This window comes from Prinia subflava, chromosome 5 (assembly GCF_021018805.1).
Source record: "Prinia subflava isolate CZ2003 ecotype Zambia chromosome 5, Cam_Psub_1.2, whole genome shotgun sequence".
Taxonomy (NCBI): Eukaryota; Metazoa; Chordata; class Aves; order Passeriformes; family Cisticolidae; genus Prinia; species Prinia subflava.
The window spans coordinates 8,399,431-8,423,613 of record NC_086251.1 but is presented as its reverse complement, the minus strand read 5'-3'; the positions used below and the strand labels follow the sequence as shown (position 1 = coordinate 8,423,613).

The 24,183-nt window shown below is 41.3% G+C and overlaps 2 protein-coding genes across 2 annotated transcripts in view; one reads left to right on the top strand and one right to left on the bottom strand.

Annotated features, from left to right (window-relative positions):
- The window catches only part of KIAA1549L (KIAA1549 like), a 136,571-nt gene extending 124,668 nt beyond the window's left edge, over positions 1–11,903 (top strand). The window contains exons 20-21 of the mRNA XM_063397930.1: positions 403–551; positions 4,045–11,903. Of these exons, the coding sequence (XP_063254000.1) occupies positions 403–551; positions 4,045–4,317 (422 nt within the window). The 3' untranslated portion in view covers positions 4,318–11,903. The remainder of the gene's footprint in view (positions 1–402; positions 552–4,044) is intronic.
- A 2,641-nt stretch (positions 11,904–14,544) lies between these two features.
- Positions 14,545–17,139, bottom strand: C5H11orf91 (chromosome 5 C11orf91 homolog). The gene is made up of 2 exons (XM_063397308.1): positions 16,651–17,139; positions 14,545–15,632 (listed from the first exon to the last, which is right to left on the bottom strand). The coding sequence occupies exons 1-2, from the start codon at positions 17,003–17,005 to the stop codon at positions 15,565–15,567; spliced, it is 423 nt and encodes a 140-aa protein (XP_063253378.1). The 5' UTR covers positions 17,006–17,139; the 3' UTR covers positions 14,545–15,564.
- Positions 17,140–24,183: the final 7,044 nt, after the last annotated feature.

Genomic DNA, 24,183 nt, shown 5'->3' with positions numbered 1-24,183 from the left:
GAAAGACTGGGTAAACTGTGAAAAGAAAGGTGCATTACACTGAAACCCATGGTAACAACAGCTGAAAATTGAATACAAGGAAGCAAACTTAAGGGGAGAAAAGCCTTTTCTCTAATGAGTCAAAGTTTTGACAAAGATCATTTGTTACCAGCATCAAGTCCTCAGGACTGTTTACCTGAAGGCTGTACATGGTTATGAGGACAACCACCAATCTTGCCTTCTCCAGTATTTCCCAGCATTATGAAGATACTTTAGCCAGATGGTGGAACAAAAAAAACCAAACCCAAAGCCCCAAACAAAAAACTACAACAAACATTAAGTCTGTATTTCATAAGCACTGTCTTCTGATTTCAGCTGAAAATCTCAGCTATTAATGACGCCTACTCTTTTTTTATTTGACAGGAAACACGGTACCAGCAGTGTTTGCCATTCCAGCAAACCGACCTGGCTTCACGGGCTATTTTATCCCAACTCCTCCCACTGCCTACAGGAACCAAGCCTGGATGCCCTATGCTGGAGAGAATGAGTTGCCAGGGCAGTGGGCAGACTCTGTAAGCATCCTTGCTTTTCTAAACACCTGTGTTTTCTGTGTTTTGCACAGGAGGGGTTTTCAGCAATTCTTCACTGGTCCACAAAGAAGCTGAAAAGGATAATTGTTCTTTGAATGGGAATAATTTCTAGTAGTGAAAAGCCATAAGAGGTGGCATAGATACTTCAGCTGTTTATAACATGAACTGTAAGCAAGGTCTTTAGAGGGTGGAATCATTCACTAGGTAAGGGCCTGGCACTTGTTTAACATTGATGGGTTAGATGTCATTTTTTTCCCCAAGAAAGGTTAAATTTTTGGATAGACATCTGTCAGAAGAAGGTGATGCTGCATCTCCAGGCAGCCTTGAGCTGTTTGAAAGTTGGGAAGCATCTTGCCCTCCTGGAGGTTTCTCTCAAGACAGCCTGGATCCCAAATCTTACCTTCCAGCACTGCTGCAGTCCTGCTGTGCAGCGTTTCAAATCCTCCCAGAGGCTGGAGTGACAGATCATAAATCAAATAATTAATTGCACAATCCCAGACTGGAACAGATGTAATTTTTAGCCCAAAGTAAACCTACATTTCAAAGAACTGAAGTTGAAACATCCTGAAATGAATTGAAGTAGTTTATTACGTTTGAAACAATTTCTCAAATGTAGGGCTTTTTTTACACTAGGGAAAAGAAGATCAATTCTTCTGCTTGAGCTCACATCTGGTATGTATGCAGAACCACTCTGGTTAAAAAAGCTGGGAGATAGATTCAATTTCCTTGTGCAAATCGTCAGCAGAACATTTTAATGGATTTCAGTTGAAATCTAAGTTGGCTTTGAGCAGCTAAGCAAGAGACAACACAGTCATATCAATGTTCCAGGGGGCAGCTTTTTGTTGTTCACTCTTTATTACTGCTCCCGATGCCTGTGAGGAAAAGAATTCAGCACGACTTTGAGATGCAAGTCTGAATTTGAAGGCTGAACTGTCAGAAAAAAAGCTGCTCATCTGTAAGCTGAGCACAGCTGCCGATGTATCCCTGACACCTGGAGGCTTGTGGTGCTCTGGTATAAATTTTCTTCTCAGAGATCCCTTTTAAAGCATGAAAAGCTTTATTTTCCTTTGTTGTTGGTTTGGTGTTTAGTGTTTATTTATTTGTTTATGTGTTTTTAACCCTTCTGTCATCTTAAATCCAAGAGGTCCATTGTATCTTAGCAATTATTTCAAACCCTGTTCTCTAAGAAGGAAAAAAAACCCCACGAAACAAATAAGGAAATTTTACATGTCTTCCATTCATTCTACCTTTTGTTTCCCTACTCTTGGCTGTAGTCTCATGGAAAAAGAGTCAGGTATCACTTGTCAAATGTGGAGACTGAAACAAACAAGTCAAAACTGCAAACCAAGTCTCCAACCCTCAGCTCCTTCATCTGTAGGGAGAAGAGTATAACCCTGTTGCAGCTTTCTTTTTCTTCAGGGAAAGAGGAATGGAGAGGCATGTACGAATCTGTCTAAAAATAACCATGGCAATATAGAATTCAAAGGAAACAAATGTCCCTTCTAACTTCACTTACCCCTGTCAGAGCTTTAACAACTCCTTGTTACTCAGATTTTCAGCCCTCCAGTTGCTTTGCAGAAGAGGTAAAAATGCAGAAACTACTGCAGTTTCTGCAATGAATTTGCAAATCTGTCAAGAAATTGTCTTTATTTGAAAATCATTACTAGAGGAGCTAGTAACAGCATTAGCAACATAGCATAGTCAGAAAGCCTGAATAAAAGTGAATAGCATAAAGATCTGAAGTAATACTCAGGGTTTGAATTTCTGGATGTGTCCTCGTTTCTGACTCTCTAGATTATAGCTTGATCACACTTCCAAGATTTTCTTACAATTATTGATAAGAGAGGGTTAATATCTGTAAGATTCTTTATTTTTCACATATTTCTGCTAGCCAAGACTGTAAACAAGGGAGCAGAGGAAACAGGAGATTTGACAAAAAGGAATTATATTATAAGCTCAATTACTGTACTATATTATTCTCAGAGACAAATGGTAAGTATTTAAACACTAAGTTCTGTGGGACAAAGCAACTGTATTCACAAAGCACTTATTTTCCAAACTGCTGGATGCTGCTTACTGAAAACAGTAACTTGGTGGCCTCTAGTGGCGTGTTCTTATGTTGTTCTAGTAAAATATCTTTTGAAGAGCCTGTTGTAAACTGAACAGAAGTGCCTATATCTAATGATCACTTTCATATCATGCCTCCTTCCTAGATTTGTCTCATCACACCATAGTGAACATATTTGACATTCTCTTCAGCATTTGATGGATACCCAAGGCAGTGTGGAGGATGTGTAAATTCTAATGGTCAGGCTTCAGGCATAAATTCTTCATCAAAATTAAGGCCTGTAGATTCCTGTTTTATGGACTTTTGGAAATCATAAATACTATTTTTTTATTTGATGCATCAAATTCTTCTGAGTGCCAAAAAGACTGGTATCATGGTTCATTGATTTGTGGAAGAAGTTTAATCTCTCACCGTGACTAAAGGGCCTATGTTATTGTTTTAGTTTTAGCTGGTGTAACATGAGCCTGGAATCTGTGAAGTTTCAAAACTTATGAATCCCTTGTGTAATTTTGTTAAACATGGCCAGAAATCCTGACACTTCTGAGCAGTCAGACAACCCTTTGAGTCTTGAGTTTCCAAGCTGGTGCACCTGAGCTTATCCCTGTTGTCTGGATCTGGTGAGTTTCTGCTCAGAGCAGTGAGACCAGACCAGATTAGACAGTTGAAGGGATTTGGACAACTGAAGAATAGAACCAATATGATCTCAACAGAAGCCATTTATTGTCTACATTACAATCCCAGTTATAGATTCTAAAATCTACAGCCCACGTGGGCACACACTCCTGTTGGCCAAGTCGCTGGTTCGAGAGGCAGGTTCATCTCCTTCAGGTCACCTAATTGGTCAAATGTCCATTCTCATGCTGCACCTCCTGTATCTAGGATTTACATTCTTTGTAGGCAGTTTCTCAGGCTCTTTGTTCTTATTTTCATCCTGTTGTTTTCCCTTGATGAATTCCTGAGAATTCTGGAAAACAAGACTGCAGGTGTCTTGTTCTACAATGATTTTGGCTGGTACACAGAATGGCCAAACACATTGCTGCCGAGAGTGGCTGCAAATCAGAAAAGTCTGCTTTTCTGTTCTAGGCTTTTTGGTATACTAAAATCATGCCGTTTGTTTAAAACCAAAGTGTTTGCTAAGCAGAGAGCACACTTTCAGAAAAACCTTTTCCCTTGGATGTTTAGAGGTGATGATAGGTGAGGACAAGCAGATGTTTTCGCTGCCACAGCTGGGACATTGACACGCCCATAAGCGGCACAGGCCAGGACAGGCATTTGTAAGCAGAGGCTGGGAATTCCGAGGTTTGCATTCCCTCAGTTTGGTGTTCTCTGTCCCATCTGGCAGCGCCCCGGGGAGGTTGGTGGCCCCCGTGGTTCGGTGTCACTCTGTGCCATTCCGCTTCCCTGCAGGTGCCGCTCCCGGGCTACATCGAGGCGTACCCGCGGCCCCGCTACCAGCACAGCTCTCCGTCGCGCCTGCCGCGGCAGTACAGCCAGCAGGGCAGCCTGCACCCCAGCCTGGAGCAGGCCTCCGCCGCCGCCTCCCAGCAGAGCCTCGCCGACAACGAGCCCGCGGACGCGCCGCTCACCAACATCTCCACCGCCGCCCTCGTCAAGGCCATACGGGAAGAGGTGGCCAAGCTGGCCAAGAAGCAGACAGATATGTTTGAGTTCCAGGTCTAATGGATCTTCTGTGCACAGTGTTCACATCTCGCGGCCCGGGGTAGCCGAGAAAGCCACTCCTTTAATTTTCAGCTACAAACTTTTTGTGAATTGTGCCAAAGCCGTGGCATTTTAACCTGTCTGAAAAGTCAGCACTATGAAACGGCTTAAAGCAGAGCAACGGGACTATGAAGGTGTGAAATTCTGCTTTCCAGCTAAGGAAAAGCTGCCAAGAAACTGATCCATACTGATGAAATCAACCGTATGCAATTGTTTGTCACTTTGCTCTCGTATTATGACCCATCATCACTAAAGATGCTGCTGAACGTGTCTGCGCCACAAGAAGTTTCATTTGCAGGCCCAGAGGTGGAGCTGCTGAAAATAACTTCTGCATGCCAAAAGTTTGATTCAAGAAGAAAAAAATCTGCAGAACAGGGTTTGCTGAAAGCCACGGCTGGCTTGGCAGTGGCCACGTTAATTGTTTGCAGTGAGACATTGTATAAGGGGTGCTGATTTCAGCAGTGAGGAGTCATTTCAGCCTTTTCATCCCAGAGACTGTGTTCAAACCAAAAGGATTCAACATGATTAAGTAATACAAATAAAAGTCCTGTAAATAGCTCAGAGTTTCTTCATCCTATTAACAGTACAAAGAAGTGAAAGAAGAGAGGACTGTGAAGAAGGTGAATGACATTTCAATATTTGGTGGCTACCTTGTCCCTCAGTGCCACTGGTGAGTTGTGGAGGAGATTCTTTTTCAGCGTGAGAGAATACAGTGCATGAAGAACCAGCAAAGGATATTGGTGCTAAAAGCTTCCAAGAGAAATGAAGAAAGGTTATTTGTGTTTGCTCTATAATCGGCCTTTTCACTCTGAATGCATGTGAAGCTGGTAAACCTGAGACCTTTAAATCCTTCCAACCTGGAAAAATGAATACACTTGCTTGGACAAGGAAACCTCTGTTCAACACAGTGCTTTTTTTCTCTTTCTTTAACAATGCTATCTACTAAAGTGATGCCAGAAAGAGCTACCTGAAGCTGCAGTTGATTTTGATTATGCTGGCACGGTGAATGCGCACCCAGGAAATTCTGAATGTAGAGGACCTAATTGCTATATTAACATGTAAATAAGTTAACAGTTACACGGATTAACAAAAATACTAATGTTCTGTGAAAAAGAGAGCATTGCCAGAAATGATGTTAACTTAATATTGTGCAAAGTAAAGGTCACTGGTTGTTGCACTGCGTGGTGGTAGGAATCCAATCCCAAAAGGAAATCAAACCACTTGGATGGGACAGTAGTTAATGTTTTGCAGTTGTACAAACTAGTTGGAGATCATGAAGAATTGTTTTCAGTTCCTTCAGCAATTAGCTTCAGGAACTGAGGTTGTTGCAGAATTTGTTGTGTTGGGCGTGTTTGATGTCAGCTGGAGTTAAAGGTAATGTCCTTCATTTCAGTAGGTTATTTAGTTATCCTCAATTACTATCTTGTCTGATCATTTCATTTCCCTGAGTTTCTTTGGTCTTAACTGATGTGGGAAAGGGAACTTGGTTTAGCTTTTTGGCCATCAGTAAATTGAGAGAAGGAGAGAGAAGATTAGAATAGAGGATAGAAGAAGAAATTGATGAAGCACAAACTTTTAAAAAGAGCTATTTTCCCCCCTATAATTATATCATAAACCCTGACTGAGACTGTGATGCGTAATTATTATACTGGAATATACAGACATCTTCTGCTCCAATACCTTGAATACTGCAGAAGTGTTTGGAATGCTAGTTAATCTTTCAATAAATGTGAAATTTAATTTTTATTATTTAAAATCAGATTTAAATAAAAAGTATTTTTGTAATTTTTATGTATATATGTGCTGTATATTTATATAAGTGACTAGTCTGCTATAGTCAGAAAATTTCCATAAATGAAGTGGAAAAAGAAAAAAAAAGAAAGAAAGAAAAAAACCCTGGTAATTTTACTGTTCAGTATAAAAATGCTACTTCTGGAGTACATAAATATACAATTGGTTGACTTGGATACTAAACAACCAAAGAAACTCAATTTTTCATATAAATACAAGTCTAGTAAAGGCTGGCTGCTGTCTCAGTTACCTATCAGCAGATAACACTGATATTATCAGTGTAACAGAACACAGCCAAATTGGGTCGAATTAATAGCTGGCTAAGAGCATCACACTCAGAATAACAACTGAAAAATACTGGGCCAAACTAAGTGTGCCACAGAAAGACTGGTGCTGGTTGGCTTCAGTGGAAATTTCACTCACTGAGAGCAAGGCTGAGTTTCTCTATTGGGCTTTGTCTATAAAAGCAAATTTCACTAGAGCCCTTGAACAGAATTCTGTTTATTTTTCAGTCATTTGGATCTCTGTAACTTAAGTGCAGATGTAATGGAAGAGCAGCTGACTTTTATTTAACCTAAGCAGCTGGCTCACAGCTGGCTTGCCCTAACCTGGGAAGTGAAATCTACACCAGGTCGTGTCAGCCACATTTTGCATCTGCTTTATTATCTCAGTTTTTGAATGATTATTCTCTGTAGCCCAGTGAAATCTGGCAAGTAAATGGGCCCTTCTAAGCAATGGGGGTGGCGTGTGCTGTGTAATAAATTTCTCTAGCTTAGACTCCAGTTTTGCAGAGTTATCCTGAGGCTGAAATTATGGAAGCAGCCACAATCCTGTGGATGGGCCCGCTGAAAACATAGAGGTGGAAATGGCAGTGTGACAATGTATTCCCAAAAAAGTCACAGGAAGCAGGGCGTTCCAGTTTCAAACAGCATCTTTTGGACACTTAACTCTGTAAGTCTGTTCCCATTCTTAAATTTTAGCAATTTAATCTACTGAAAGATGTGTGAGGGTAAAGTCTCATATATCTTACACAATGAATCTTGTGTCTTGCCACCCTGGAAACGAAAAATTTTGGAGAATACAGATATGTTGGGGGTTTGGATGTCTGTAGAAAATGGAAAACACCCAAACAAAAGCATTTAAATAGCCTTCTAAAGAGAAAAAAACATTTCAGGAAAGTTAAACAAAGTACTCTTCATACCTCTGAGGAAGACCTGTTACAGTTTCAAAATTATTTTTGTTTGGTATTATTATGGATGATGTGCAGTCTATTGAATATTTCCTGAACCATCACTCTGAAACCATTGTGGTGCACTTTATTCAGAAAACCATCTTACATTCTTCATTCATGATGCCTTTTTATCCTGTTTGTAATATGTTTCTGTATTTTTTTTTAAGTATAAAGTAAGATTATATCAAGACAGTTAGGACATTCCTGGGAAAGAAAAATCATGCTGTAATATTTATACTGTCTGAGCACAAAGCAATGATAAAGTGAAAATATAGTGTACAAATAATTTGTAATATAATAAACATTTTGTATGGCTACAATTACAATATAGTTTTTCAATACTGATTTCAAAGAAGAAAGTATTTGTGTTTGAAGTTATAGCCTCGTCCAGATATATCCATGCCATTTTTACTGAGAAAAAAGTAGTAATTTAGCTTTTTGTACTCAATGCCCCAATTTTCTTTAAAGATACGTTAAATGTTTAGGTGAAAGTACTGTTTGCTGTGTACACAAAAAGTTGATGTTCTGACTAATATCTGTCTTCAGATTGGTAAATCATCAGTAGGAACAATTGCAAATGAAGCAACATAAAATTCCTTCTTGGTACCTGTGTACTGACCACTTTCAGCTGGAAAACTACATGTGACATTTATTAGCATCAGTAGAACAATAACTTTAAAAGGATAATAGGGAACTTGTTGGCAGTCATTTCCTGAGTTGTTTGCAGTCATTTCTTTACATATTATCTGTACTGGAGAGAAGCTCTAGCACACAGTCTAGAAATATGAGTAATATTTGTATGTCATAATATTATGGGTAGAACTTGATAGAAGTGCATGCAAACCCTATATATAGAAATGAGGATATTATCTTAAGCGGTGATCATTTCTTTTTCAGACTCTCTTTGAAAGATGAGACACATAAGGAAGGGTAAGATAAAAATGAGAGGCAGGTAGAAAATGCAACATTGGGTTGAGTGGCAGAATTATTTTGTTTAAGGGTTGATATATACCAAGCTGACCACAGTTTCCATTACATTTCAAAATGTTTGACTGTTAAAGAATTAATCACTTTTTAATCTATGGTTTTTTAGCCCTGCATTGCCAATATAAGAGCTGACTGCCAACTTCTAGGAGTCTGAGGGAGTTTGAAAGCAGCAAGTTTCCTGAGCTCGCAGAAGTCACTCCATTTTGCTGCCCCCTGTTCATCCTGAGCATGTCCCAGCAGCTCCAAACACTCTGTCTGACCAGTGGTTGTCCTGGTCTTGCATTTCTTATCCATTAACAAATCCCAGTGGATTCCCAGCCCTCACTGACACGAAATGGCAGAGGCAGAGGGATCTTGCATGTCACTCACACCCACTAGAAAATGCTTGTGTTTGGCAGCTTTCCCTTCATGGGTTAGTTTTTAACTCCAGGAATGAGCAACAGCTTTCTTTTTTGTTTATCAAAAGAATTCAAAGTTGTTTTTTTTTTTCTTTCATTTTTAAGGATGAGTACTTTTTGAGAATGTTTTTTTTAAAAAAACCTTTGCCTTTCTCTCAGAAATAAATAATGCAAAACTCAACTTGTAGAAGTGAGATTTATATATAGGTCAGTAAAGAAAATGCAATACTGAGTTGCTCTTTAAAAATCTTTCAAGATGGCCAAGTCATAAAGGCAAAGCTGGTCAATACTGCCAAATCTCTACTGAGAATAACTGCGTTGCACAAGGTGGTTTAGGTCCTGAATTAAAAAACTTGTGAAATGTCCCCAAATCACATAATATTTCATGCTTTAAAAATCACCTTAAGCCCATATTCTTATGGGTATTGTATTATATTCATGCGTATATAAATGTGTGTGTGTCAAAAATATTTTTTCAGAAGTGATTCTATCTGTCCCTCAGTTTGTCCCCATTTATTTCAGGTTCCTTAAGGGGTACAGAGGCAGTAATGAAGAGAAAAATCTCAAAGTTTTTCTGTTATGAAGCTCGTGAAAGCTGAGAAATGGGCTTTAAATAGATAGGTGGTCAAATATAATAGATGTCTTGAAAACAAGTACAAGTACCATGTGTGTTTCAGGAATTTGGTGGTGGTGTTTTTTGGTTGGTTTTTTTTTTGCATTTGTTAAAAATAATACTTGTTTTAAGAAGTCTGACTTTGTGAATTTTCCACATTCAATTCATATCCAAGGGGTAAGTCTATTTTGCATTCTGTAAATAATTTTGCAACTTTATAAACGCACATTTACCTCCTGGGCAATAATGTTTGCAAAGGACTGTAAATCCCAAAGAAAGGTGATTCCACTGAGTACAATATTGAGAGAGCAGGTCATTTTCTCTTCCAAAGGATTCCCTCTTCACTGGAGCCCAGAGCATTTCTGTGCTGTGTAAACCAGTCTAAACACCATAACAAACACAATTAAGGTTTTGTGTATCTGGCAAGGAGATCTGAATGTTACTAAACTTGAAGTTTGTTTTTTATCCCTTTCTTTATCTGACACTCTCCATGCTGCAGTGAGGAAGAACCCCAAACAATTTATCCTACACCAATCAAATTTTAGTATTTCTTTCTTTGACAAAGACACTGGGAAGGCTTTTTCATTTCATCCTGGTGTTGACTTCTGCAAGCTGTATTCAACGTCATACTTGATAGAAAAGTTGAGAGTGAAGCCAAGAATTTTGGAAAATATGATAAAACCCATCTTGCCAAGGCTTGCATTTTGATGCAGAATTCAGGAACCCAACAGAAACAGCTCGGCCCCAACAAAAGGCTCAGTTCTGGGCAGTTCTTTGGGTGTCATCAGGAAGCATGTTTGTCCAGCACAGATATTCCTATGCTTTTTGACTTTTTATTTTCATTTCCTGCCATCACTGTGCATTCTGAATTTGACTTTTACATCCTGTACACAAAGAAGTGCACTCTTTACCCTGCTGACAGGCTGCTGGTGTGACAGAAGCAGCAACCAACACGAGACAGAATTTTTAAATAGCCATGGCCTTGCATGGCCTCAGCCCAAGGTGTGCTTTGTGTGTTCTCCTATTAGTGTTAAGGCAAAACACAGCTGTAGGTTGTTGGATTATACTTTTTTCTGACTTAGACATGAGGCAACTGAGAGGTGTTTTAAAAACTTTTATTCCATTTTTAGTCTCATGTAAAGGGTGAGATGGTACAGATGTTACAATTCATGTCCTCACAATCAGAAGCCAAACTATTTCTTAATTACCATACATTATAAATGTCTTTTGGCCTATCAGCTTTTGCCACATAATACTGCTAATGCTTTAAAGCAAATCATCTTTACCATAGGTGGGTCCTACTACCATCTTTCATAGTTCTGTTTCTCCAGAATATCTAGTCTATTTGCAAGGCCATAATTTGAAACTTGTTTGTAGTTCCATTTCTCTCTCAGCAATGTCTGTCCTATTCCATGGCCTTTGTAAGTCAGTGTATTTTATCTCAGTTTGCATACAGGTACACACTATGTGAGCCTTCTGTCAGGCTTTGGGAATTCTCCACAAATCCATTTCCCACATTAGGTAATATTTTCCACTGAAATTACTGGCAAAACACCTGTGCCCTTTGAGGAGAGCAGGAGTGAGCAGGTAACCCCCCAGTAAATTAGCCATCACAAGTGGCTTAAAACTGTGCCAAGAGAGGAGGGATGCTGTCTGGTTATGGGTGGCTGGAAATCGGGAGCTGGAAGGTCAGTTTGGCTTTCTTCAGGATTTTGGATTGGTGCAAAATGTGTCTGTGCCTCAGAGCCCCATCTGTAGGGCAGGGGGAAGGCACTGCCTCTCCTCACTGCCCTGCTGAAACACAAACCCTGGGCTGCAGTGGATACTTCAGTAAGAAGCACTGTTCATTACTTCATGGAGCTTTGGGAATTTTTCAGGACTATAAATTACCTGTTCCTACGGTAGCATTTTAATAGACATGAATTTACAAGGAAAAAACACCCACCTTGTGATAATATTTCAGTATGTTCTCGGAAGCCTTTCCAATAACAGCCTCTAGACTTTTTTACAGAGATTTACAGAATTTATATCAATAAACCACCTCAGTTCCCAGGCAGAAGATCTCACTTTCCAAGGAAATGAACTTTTCTTATGTCTTTGAAATATGGAAAGGACTGGCTCTGCATGATTACAAATATCTATGTTATCTTTGGTGTTCACAGCTTGATTCAATTGAATTGTAATGGCTGTGTCCGTGAAACTTGCTCAAAATTTATGAGTGTTTCAGCTGTAAGTGGGAAAATTAATTTTCTGAAGCTGCAAAATTGAGAGCAAATTTAAAGCCGAGTCTAGGGATTAAACTGAGAGAATAAGAAAATAAATAATTAAAATTTTATACTATGCAATCAGAAGGAAAATCTTCAAGACCTGTTATGTAAAACTACATGCTAATGGTAGAATTTTACATATGGCTGAAAAGGAGGGACTTAAAATGTTCTGGGTCATTACCAAATGACTATGTTTTTACTCTGAGCCATAGGGTGATTCTAGAAATAAAGCTTACGAGTACATAGAATAGTTCCTTTCATGTTTGTAGCTTATGTTCATAGCTTAGCTGAAGTTGTACACTTGGTGTTTTCCTTGGCAATTTTGCACATGAAATAAAATGTGTCTTAAAATCTGTGTTGCTACTTATTGATTGTTCCTGCTGTGTCCTCCTCTTTAGATCCAGGTTTTGTGGTTTTTAATGTCATTTACTCAGGCCTAAGTTTTGTGCTGTCAGTCTGAAGTAAGAGGAAATTGCAGCTTTTGACAGGGCTGCTTTTGTGTATTTGTGACGCAAGAAATTTGGAATAAAAACTTCCTTTATGACTACTTTGTAGTTTCAGAGGAAAAAAGAGGCAGGAAAGGGTGTTTCAAAAACAGAGGATAAATGAACTTCCCAGTGTATGTATCACTACTGAGGTTCTAGACAGATGGCCTAGTTAAGATACAATTTTTTAAATGTATATATGTATTTATAAATTTTATATACATGTGTGACTGTGAGTACTTAAACTGCCTCAAGGAGTTGTTCTGGCTTTCCTCAACATACACTTAAATCTGAGCCTATTTCATAAATGTATGTTTTTAGTGTGTAACAGAACTCAGCTGACTCATGGTTTTAATAATCGTATGTTTCCTTGAAAAAGACAAGTGCAACACTTATGGAATGCTTCCTGATTGGCAACTCCTTGATTCAATATCTAGATGTCAATGGCCTTAAAAAACTCTACCTGACAAACAAGCAAAAGAGGACAAGTTTCCCAGAGTTGAGTGCTGCTCAATTTCCCTACTTCGTGTTGAGATATTAGCTCTGAAATTTCAGGGCAGGTGAACCTAAGATGCAACATACACTGCTGAAAACAGAAAAAAATAATTTCAATCATTTCATAGTGGCTTACTGCTTTTGGATTTCCTTTCTAACCTGTCTCTGAACTAATTAAGGCAGCTTGACTTGAAGATTAATTTAAATTCTAATGATCCATTGTAATAAGGCTGAATGTCTATTTGGAGAATTTTAATGTGGCAAACTCAAACACAGCAGCCTGAAATTTAATGGACCCAACAGTTTGGTGTAAAATAATTTAAAGTTGAAATGCATTCTGGTTTCTGAATAGCTTTGGATCCCATTTTCCCCATCATAAAGCAGCCAAGGCCATTTGAGGTTTCAGAGGTGGGACCTGAGGCTCTCCTTGAGGAGCACCTGGGTGTCCCTGCAGGTGCAGCCGTGGCTGTTTCACTGCTCAGCCCATCAGTGAAGGTGTGGCACGCTGCTTTTTGAGAGGCTTGCTTTGTTTAGGATTGGAAATGGGAGCAGCCTACTGATGTTTTGAGATCTCTGCCTATGAATCAAATTTGTAGCCTAAAATTTCTTTCTTGAGTGCAGTGGGGATAGATTTGTTGAGTCACAGGGCAGCTACATGAAAGAGATCTGAACTGTGCCAGCATCTAAATGTCAGGTTTAGCCTCCCTTGAGCAATCTAGGAGAATAGATACAATTAAAAAAGTGAATGACACATTCTTTGTGAATAAAAGAAAATGCAGGAAGAATGCTGTTCTATTTTGTCTAACACATGGTTTAATTTTTACAAAAGAAATTATTAACAGATCAGCTTTGAGATGAAACCATAAGCCCTCAGATGAGCGCAAATTACTGGATTTAACAAGGCCAGGTGGAAACAGAGCAGAAAAGTAAAGGTAAGTAAAATGTCTAGGGGCAAGTGAAAATCACCATTTGTGCCATTATGTATCATTGGCCTGTTTTTTTCTAAAGGAAGGGTTTTGACCTGATGGAGGAGTGCTGTGGGTGACAGTGGCCAAGGGTAACCATCCTGCTAAATGGATGGTTAAAATGGCTAAATGCCAGCATCCAGAGGATTTTTTCAGGAGATGTGTGTCCCCAGGCACCTCTAACTGAGATTACAAATTAACTGATATTATTCCTTGCGTTATTACCCAGTAATTAAACACCAAGGGTTGTTTCAACATAAAGGCCATATGAAAAGCAGAACAGATGGAAAATATTTAAACTCTTTGCCATGAAAAGCAGCTCTGTTCAAGCCAAGAAAACCTGCGTGAATAAATGCCTGGTGAAGAGTTGGATGTAAAGAGAAAACTTGGTAAAAGCTGAGAAGTAATTTTTAGGAAGCAGCAATTCCATTTAATGGAAACCTTTGTAGGGCATTTCAATAACCTTGGAAAATCTAAGGTGGTTTAAGAATGAAATTGATCTGGAGACTGGGAAAGTGAAGATAGTTCCTCACTTACCTAACTTGATTTTAAAGCTCTCACTTCTGCACAAAGCCTTTGAAGCCTCTGTGTATTGGTCCTATTTGTCCAGTCCAAATTTGTTAAACTAAAGGTGTTTAGTCTGGGCACAAACACAATTCTCATTTTCATAGTAACCAACTATTCACATCTTCACAACAATTAACCATTTTTGCTTAAGCCTCAAAACCCTTCAAGAGACTTTTCATCCTCTTTCTGCAGAGGGAGCAGTGAAACTGCAGCCAGATTTCCAAAATGTTCTGGTGTTCATTTGCAATCACATTAAAATGTGATTGCTATAGTTTGATGATTGACAAATGGGAGTTATAAAGTAGATTTTTTTTTATATAAACTCTGTGTACAGTAGATCAAAATCTGGCTGGAAAGATTGAGGCAATATAAGGATGAATGTTGCAATAAGCAGTAAGAGGAAATAAAATTTTGTTATCGTATTGTGTTAAAACATTTCACAGCTGAGCAATTTGAACACAGTTTAGAGAAACAGAGATTAAAATATTACTCTTAAAAATAAAGCTCTTTGCCAAAATAGTGCAGCTTCAGAGTGGGTAACTTTATTATTTCGTGCTGCCACCTACTGCTCTGGAAACAGAATAGGAAAAAGTAATTAGTTTTTTTAATCAGTCTGATGAGCCTATATACTACTTTGTGGTGTTTAATTAAGGTGTGGCATTATTTTTGAGTGCTAAATGTTGTCCAGATCTTCAATCTGCCGTCCCTGCCCCTGCCCATTTTTACTCATGAAAGGACGTGTCTTCCAAACATCAGGATGTCGTCACTCCAAAAACTGCCACGGGCTTTAGCCTACGCACTGTTATTACTAAAATTACAGTAAAATTCACTTGACAGTCAATGTCATGTGACTGCCCTGCTAAAAATCAACTCAAGCCACAACTTCTGTGATTTTGTGGTACACTAAAGACTATAAAGGAATACACCATGATTGTAACAAAGATTTTTATGCTACCATGAAAGTAATTTTTTTTAAGCTGGTTTAGAGGCTTAGGACTTCTGGCCATACCTATTTACTCAAAATTGCACTTAATATACTTAGAACTAAAACAAAATAAAACCCAACCATATTTTACATTGCCATTTCTGTGTTTCCCAGCTACAGATATGGACTGCTGGGAATCCTGACAAAAACAGTATTAACTTCCTAGTGTTTTTGAAGAAGATATTATATACTTCCTGCATAAAGTAATTGGAGAAAAAAAAAAGTTAAAACACACAGTAGTGTTATCAGTAACTCCTACCAGAAAAATAATACAGAAAAGAAGTTAACAATATGCTATATTTTTAATGTGGCAGGAGAACAGCACATAGTGAGTAAAAACCTAATATTGAAGAACCATTAAAACACTCCACAGTGATAGTGGCAAAATATCCAGCTGAAATAATCCTCAGTATGCTGGCAGACATTACTTCAGGTTCTGCATTGCTTTCATGCTTTGTATCTTCTTTTCTTCCAGTGCCTTCAGAATTTTATCTAAACAGGAAGGAAACATAATGTATCATTAATGATGCTTTTAATAAATTACAATATGTTTAAGTAATTCCAGTAATACACTAAGGAAACTAATAATCCTTACAAAGCCTCGGCTAGCAAATATCTGAAAACTAGAGTTCCTCAAATAGTAGGTATTAAAAATGGAAAGAGGTGTGCACTGCTCTGAAGGGAAATGAGGGGACAATATGTGCAAACTACCAATTGGAATTTCTTTTGAGATCTTCCTTTGAATGCAAATGATGGTCATTTTTCCTGTGTTCTTGTAACCTTTGCACTCCTGAAAGTTTCCTGACTGGCATCCTGTGGCCTTGCAGGAAACCATGAGCACCAAATCCTTGCAGCCTCACCACTGGAACTCTCATCATCATCTGCTGAACTATTTCATTCCCTGCATTTTCTTCACGGCCAGCAGGTTGCAAAATTAAAATGCCAAGCTCACTTATCATTTAACTGGAGGGGTTTCGTGTGCTTGGTGGTTTCTTTTGGTGTGGATTGTTTGGGTGTTTTTGGGGGGGTAGGTGGGTAGATTTTGGTTTGGGGATTTTTTTTGTGCCTCCAGCTATCTGTGCAAGTATCTCTGTATCTATGTGTATCTATTTCACATCAGAGCTGATGTACAACCGCAGGGTCTCACTACTACTCGACACATTTTGCATGTACGAACTCCCTCCCGCTTGGCTGCTGCCTGCCCGGCTGGCTTTTCTGCTGTCCCTTAATGACTTTGGGGGGTTTGGCTCCTTCGTGCGGCAGTGGCTGCACCCGTAGCCCTTGCGCGTCCCTTGCTGGGTGCGCGGTGCCCGCCGCGGGGCCGCGGCTGTGCTCCCGCTCCCCCGGGGCGGACACCCCGGACCCGCCCGCTCGCTCCCGCCTCGGGGGTCCCCGGGCTGGCTCCGGGGCGCTGCGGGGCGGACACCCCGGACCCGCCCCGCTCGCTCCCCGCCTCGGGGATCCCCGCGGGGGCAGCAGCTCCGCCCGCAGCGCCGGGACGGGCACGCACACTGCCTGGCGTCGAAGCCGTCGCCGATGAGCGCCGCCAGCTCCAGCTCCTTGAGGCGGATGCCCAGCTCGCACATCTCCTCCTGCAGCTGCAGCTGGGCCAGCCCCGGGGGCCGCCGTGCCGGCTCCCCGGCCCGCGGCGCTCCCGGCGGGCAGCAGAGGCGCGGCGGCTCCGGCACCACGGGGGCGGGCAGCGCGGCGTAGCGGGGCGGCCCGGCCGCGGCCGGCAGCGGCTGCCACGGCCAGCACAGCGCGGCCAGCGGGGCCCAGGCGCCGCCGGCCGCCCGCGGCAGCGCCTCGGAGCCGTGGAAGTGCGGGAAGTACAGCGGCGGCCACGACGGGCGTTGCACGGTCATGGCGCAGCGTCAGCTGCCGGCCGTTGTCCCCGGGACCGCCCGGTGAGACCGGCGGTTGTCCCCGAGGCTCCCCGGGACAGTCCCCGCCGTTGTGCCCGCGGTTGTCCCCGCGGTTGTCCCGGGGACAGTCCCGCGGTTGTGTCCGCGGTTGTCCCCGCGGCTGTCCCGGGGACAGTCCCGCGGTTGCCCCCGAGGCTCCCCAGGCCAGTCCCCGACGCGTCCCGGGACAGCCCCCGCGGTTATCCCCGGGACAGTTCCCACCGTTGTCCCCAGGACAGTCCCCGCGGTTGTCCCCGCGGTTGTCCCCGCGGTTGTCCCCGCGGTTGTCCCCGCGGCCCCCCGGCTGCGAGAGCCACCCGAGCTGGGCTCGCCACGTTCCTCTCAGCCCGGAGGCTGCCCCGTTCCTTTCCCTCTGTCGTTCCTTCTCTCCACGACCTCTCCACTGCGTCTTCCCAGTTTTCCTGTGGAGAGACAGGTTTTTTATTTCTGGGCAGGGAATGCAGTGTTTGAAAAGGTGCACCAAACTCTGGAAGCAGAGTTTAACTCTGGTTAAAAGAAGTGAGGAAGGTGCTGTCCTCAACACCTTAATTTTAGAGGTTTGTCTTCAAGGCTGTACGTGAAATCAGCCAGGTACTGACAATGGAAGGATGTTGGTGATGAAATGAGGGAAAAAATCATCTTCAGGTGTTTGTTTATGGATAGCTGGTGCTCTGCATATCTGTGTTCAGGATTATGGGGTTTTGGTGGGTGGGGATAGGTGTTCCCCTGCTCCCCAGATTTTTCCATTTTGTTTGTTTTTATTTGAGGATGAGACCTATCATTTTTACCGGTTGGTGACTATTTCTTCAGCTTGTCTTTTCTCCATTAAATATGACACCCCTGCTCCAGCCCGAGGCAACAAATGAGGGCATTGCTGATTGCTTCTGTGGAGGTCAGAGCAGGCCAAAAAGATCCTCTCAGGCTTCCAGCAGGAGGACTACTGGGATGGATTTAAGCTGATTTGAGGTATTCTGGACAACCCTAGTAAGAGAGGTGCTGTACCAATTGATAAAGTATTGATGACTGCAGGGGCTGTGGAAGTTAGTCAGGATCAGTAAATTTACTTAAAATAAGGTGAAAATCCCACTGCACTATTAATGCAGCCTTGAGCAGATTCCAACAGTACATAGCCCCTAAGGGACTGCTCTATACTCTGGAGTAAATTCCATTTTTCAAGCCTTCCCTTGACTAAAAAAGATTTTCTAGAAGCAGAACTTCTGTGTACTTTTAAGTGCAGTGCTCTGAGCTGTGAGCCAAAGCTGATGTGAATGTTTGGAAACTTGTCAGATCTACAGATGCTTGCTGTCACCAGAGTGACAGGCAGTGCCCTGAAAAGTGGTGGGGACAGAAAAACAGTGGCAGGAGTCACTTAGTATTTTATTTTAATGTGCAGTGTTAAGGGAGTGTGCTCTGATTAAAGAGTTAATGCATGTTATGTTACATGCAGTGTGCTTACATAATTAAAATTCCAGTACCAGTGTAATCCCAGTACAGGTTGCACAATTTTGTAAATAGAACACATGTATTTGAAATGAACACTTATCAGATGAGAAGCCTGATAACAAGGTTCTCTCTGGGCAGCCTGTTCCAGTGCTCGCTCCCCTGCACAGTAAAGAAGTTTTTCCACACACTCAGGGGCAGGGTCACCTCCCTGACCTGCTGGCAGTGTTTGGGGTTAGAGGGAGGGAAAATGCACCACGAGATACCACTGGCCTTCTTGGCTCCCAGGGCACACTACTGGCTCATGGACTGGTTTTTGTCCACCAAGAGCCCCAGGTCCTTCTCCACAGAGCTGCTTTCCAGCAGGTTGGCCCCAGCCTGTGCTGGTGCACGGGGCTGTTCCTCCCTAGGTGCAGGCCTTTGCTGAATTTCAGACAATTCTTTTCTGCCCATCGAGACTGTCATACCACGAGAGGTGAGAAAAGCTGCTTTTAGCAAAGATGCGGGTGCATTATTTATAGTGGTACACATGGGTCACGCACCTGCCTTCACCTTTGGCACTGGAAATGTGTCGCCAAAACCGGGAACGTTTAATCCTGGGTTCTGCCTGCAGACAGGCTGACCATAAGGGACACAAAGAGCAGAGTTTGGGGACCAGAGTTGACTCAGTGAGTTTTTTTGGCACCGAGGCGAGAGCTGCACAGATGTGATCCGGCAGAGGGAGGCAGACACACACCTGTTGGTTGTCACAGCGTGTCACACCCAGCACCTTCATCTCTGTGCGTTTAAGTGCTGATGTTTGAAGTGCTGTGTTGGATGTAGTTTTCCAAACAACAGGACAGGACTGCTGGGAGGCGTTCCTCGAGCTTTTATTGCGACATCAGCCTCGTTACAGGGTGAGACAGTGGGAAGATGGCATCAGCTCACATCCGTCCAACAGCAGCCCCAGTTCTCTTTGTTACAAGGTCTTTTAAAAGCTTTCTAACCAGTAGCAAATTGGTAAGAGCTTACAGACATCTGCACAAATCATTAAAACTACATGTATACCTTATATCTAACAATAGGTACTTGTTTCATTTTTCTTGCTATTCAGAAACTTTTTATATTCTTCTATAAACAAAGCATAGAGCCTCATTATAAAACTTTTATCTTCCTTGACATATTTTTCTGCTTGCTAAGGCCTACCTCTACACAGCACAGAAACACAGTTTTATTATTGCATGTCCTTGTTCCTGTATCTCTCTATCTCTAGGCCTGCATCTACACAGCTCTGAGAGTTTCCTGCTTTTTCTGTTTCCCACAGTGCTTACAAGAGTGTTTGTTTTGGAGAAGAAAATCTTTTACTTATGTAGCCAGCAAAGTCTGTAGTGACAGTATTCCCTCCACTACTTCTCCAAACGCAAGCATAACAGCTCTTTGAAAGGCTTTGTTAAGGATAGAATTGAAATTATAAAGTCTGAGAGCAGCTAAAATATTCTTAAATTACTGGCAGTAGTAGTTAGACTGCAGTGTTAATGACAGTAACTAGTGATACTTGGAAATGTTGAGTGTGTGTGTGTGAATTCATGTTTTCATACAGGTTGCTCCAAGTATCTGTAAAAGCCACAAAAGTTACAGCTCTTCCCCTTTTAGATATATTTTGATGTCAGTTTAAGCCCCCCAGGTTTTCATTGCTGATGTATCATGAAAGGTTACTAGTAAAAAGTTAGATTTAACATCTAATGTGGTTAAAATGTATACTAATGAATCACTTTGTTGCACTCAGTCCAGAACTGTGCTGGTGTTCAAGCATGAATATTCTGCCATCTTTTCACTTTAGCTTCTAGCTGAGTTGTCTTTTTTCTTGCCTTTTATAGTCAATTTCATTCTATTGGACTTCCTGGTTGCTCCAATCATATATTTTATATCAACTTCCCCCTTTCAGCTCCCAAAATCTCAACCTTTTTTTTTCCTGTCATTCAGATTCTCATCAAAAATTGCTGTGTTTTCTCCTTTCCAGGGGAAAAGCTTCTAAAAATCTCTCCAGGAGCTGCTGTGCTGTACTCCCAAAGCCTGTCTGCAGGCAGTGAGCTGGGACCCTGCTGCTCCCCTCGTTCCTTTCTGTTGCCTTTTCTTCTTGTCTCTCACATTTGTGACTTTTGGGGTGCTGTTTCTTGGTGAGAAGTAGAAGAGCCCCAACCTGTGTGTGGGTTGTCCTGCCTCTTCATTTATCCCTTGCTTCTGTTTGAAAAGGTGTTGGTGCTGTTCCACCCAATCCTGCTTTAGACATGTGACCTCTACCACCGTGTATGTAACAATGTTATTAATTATTAATTACATAATACAAATAGAAAATTCATTTGCTGTTAATAACATGTAATTGTTTTTTCCTGAGCTTGTCCTGGTTTCAGTTCATCACCTGCAGGATTTCTCAGTGGAATTGATTCCAGGAGGATGCCACTTCCTTCCCTGGCATGTGTCTGGCCTGCCACACGTGTCACATCACAGCAATGCAAACCAAATATGAAGTGGGCTATTTATAAAGTCTCGGAGCACTTTGCCAGCAAACTTCAAATTAACAGACAGCAACTAATTAACAATTATACATTTTGAAAGAAGTGCTAATTAAAAAGTTTTTTAAGAGATGATTTTTCAATTGAAATACAAAATTAACTAGAGACTTGGTGCCTGAAATAGAAATTTGGATTGATTAACAGAAATGCAAAAAAAGCATTTGCTATGTAAGAAATGAATTTTTAATTTTCTCTTCAGGTAAGTCTGTGCCATGTTTAGGATCTGAAGAAGTTGTGCTGTTTTGGCTAGAAGGTATAAATCAAACTGTTTTTCTATAGTGTTGTTTTAGTCTTACAGTGTTTATGGTTGTGTTCAGTCACAAAAATCAGAGTTTTTGGCAGAGGAGCCATGACTGCCTCTCTCTGATGATTCCTGGGCCACTGAGTTCCTAATGCCTGCCTTATTTGAGGAACACAACAGGAGGTAAGAAACAAGAAGTTTTCTGGAAGGCAGGAGTTGCTTAAAGGCATTCAAGTCTGGTAATTGGGGAACCTTTTTATGTTTTGAGAGTTTTCTCCTCTTTGTCATTCTGTCCTGTTCCATGCAGTGTTGGGAATGGGAATCTGGTGGCTTCAGGAGTGGTTTAGATGTTACATTTTTACCAGACAAAGTGGAGCAGGGAAAATGGAATAAAAGCAGCATTAAAAACTGATATACCTGCAGGTTTTCTAAAAATTTCTCTTGAAGTTCCATGGGTTTATGCATTTTATCTTCTGAATACATGTAGGGTGATGGAGAAGAAATGAGATTATTTTGATAGAGCAATGTCTGCATATTAATTGAGCAGGTAAATACTCTGATGAGATGTCCTTGCACACCTGAGTTAACACACAATGGGTGTTTTTTCTTCAAACGTGGATCTTTGTCAAACCCTGATGGTTCTCTCCAAATTTATCTCTAGAATGACCTCCTTTCTGATATGTAATTTTTCATAGTCTGTCTCTGTTCAGGAGACTACGTTGTTTTAGTTGTGTACTTGGCAATTTAGAGGAAATAATGAGACCTCCTGTGAAATGAGAAAGCTGCATTCCACTGAGCTTTAGACAAGAGATCTGGGTTCAGTGCTACTGAAATGAGTCATCACAGCAGGTGAGGTTGCTCAAAAAAGGCACAGTTCACCACATAAAAAATTAAAGAGATCCCAATCCATGCCAGCTTTGAAATAATAGAACCCATGAATAGTCCTGAAGGCAGACTCACATCTTGCTCCTGGCTGCTATTATGCCACACTCCCAACACCTTCTGAAATTCTTACTGGAGAACCATTTATCTTGGCTCAATAAGCACCACTAGTGTTGACAATAATAAAGTTTACTTAGCAGTATTCAAATGGGTTGCATATTTTGGTGGTTTTTTTTTTCCTGTATTGAACCGAGAGGTGTTGGAAGAGAATCCACATGTCAGCCAAATATTTTTCTTTGTGTATTGAGAATGACCCTGTCATAGATCTGTGCATTTTCAGATGATGGTGTGGTCTACAGGTCTCAAAATGTATTTGGAAGGCTTTGTGCATCTAAAATTCAAATGGATTTCACTGTGAATATAACTTAATTCAAAGAGGCATTCACAAAAAAGCCTTTTATGGGTCTGTAAGATTTGTTCTTTAACTATAACTTGGCACTAAGCATTGTGCTAAAAGCTCACCACATCTTTAAGGGTTTTTCAGAACTGTGTAAGTATTAGTGGCATGTGAAGCCAGTTTTTTCCATATTTTTCAGAAGATTCTGTAAAAGATAGTTTATCCTGGTTATCCTCAGGATTAGAAGTGCTGCAGTTTGGAGATGCAGATGGTTTCTAATTATGGAATGAGAGGAATGTGAGTGGTCTCTGATTCACTGTGAGTCTCTTCAGAGCTGCAGCCTGTCCCATCAAGGAATGTGAAATCCTATCAGCAAGTGCAATCTTTGCTACTTACATTAACCAAGGACAGCGAAGACTGCCTTGTGCCAAGCATAAAAGCACAGTGATTGCAGTTGAAACTGTATTATAATGGTCCAAGGGGTTTCATTAAGAGTCATTTTTATCACACAGCGGAGCAGAATCAGAGCAGAAATGTCATTCCAGTATTTCAGAGCAACAGGCCTTTGCTCACTCTACTGGTGCCACGCATTGATGAAGAGAATTTATGAGAAAAGTAGCATTTTCTTTGAAGCCTATTAAGGCTGCTTTATTAAAGTGTCCAAACAAGATGGGTGGTTCAGAAACAGGAATAGCAACTGGTGTCTGTTGACTGATTGTTTAACTTTCCTCTGTTATTAGCTTAACTTTGCTTAAAATATATTTTCCCTGAAACATTAGTATTTCTAGGGCTTTTTATTATTTAGGCAGGTGTGCTACTGTAAATTTTCTGTTGCCTCTTATAAAATTGTTTTCCTGTCCCTGCAATTGACTCATTTGGACAACCATTCAATGGCCTGATCCAATGAGAGAAGAGATTTCAATTAATCCTGGGCCACCTCTTCTTTTTGCTTACTTTCAGTACTAAATTATAACAAAAATGTGAACAGGTCATCTCATTTAGGCACATTTGGGGATAGGGGAAGGGAAAATACAGTGAATATTGCCACACACTCACAAAAATATTTAAGGAGGCAGTTGTCAGTGAAGATGACCTAGAGGGAGAAATAAGAGCAGGGAGGACACAAGGAGGACCTTCTGGATAGGTGTCCTGCCAGGAGCATAAGCTGCCCCTCCAGAGTGCTGCTTTCTAAAAATCAGGTATTATGGGCAATCTGGTATATTCCAAAAGAAAATGGAAATCACAAGAGTTCTTCTAAGACTTAAGGCTCATTCCTGGAGAGGGAGCAGCAGCTGTTGCTTGTGGATGCCATCTCCCACCTTGCCGGGGAGCGGGGGGACAACAGGCTCCTCCCTGAGCAAGGCTGGAAGGCATTGCTGGACGGTGGGGAAAAGAAGGCTGGCCACTTTAAAAAGTGGGTGGAATGAAATGTGAGGCAGCTGCACCAGCAGCCTTGCACTGGCAGTGGGCTGTTTTGTGCCTCGCTGCTTGTTTGAAGTGTCCTGCTGGACACCTGTGGTACATTTTCCTCCTTGGCACTTGATAAAATTCAAAATACAAATATTGAACCACAAGCCAAACCAAACCAAGCTAACAAGGCTGTGGCTAAGTGTCGCTTTAAGGAGCT

What these genes read in the sequence shown, in the direction of transcription:
- C5H11orf91 (XM_063397308.1), bottom strand. Translation starts at nt 17,005, where the DNA reads ATGACCGTGCAACGCCCGTCGTGGCCGCCGCTGTACTTCCCGCACTTC. An exon ending in CGGCTTCGACGCCAGGCAGT is followed by an intron (nt 15,633 to 16,650) that starts GTGCGTGCCCGT and finishes CTTCCTGTTTAG; the next exon opens with ATAAAATTCTGAAGGCACTG.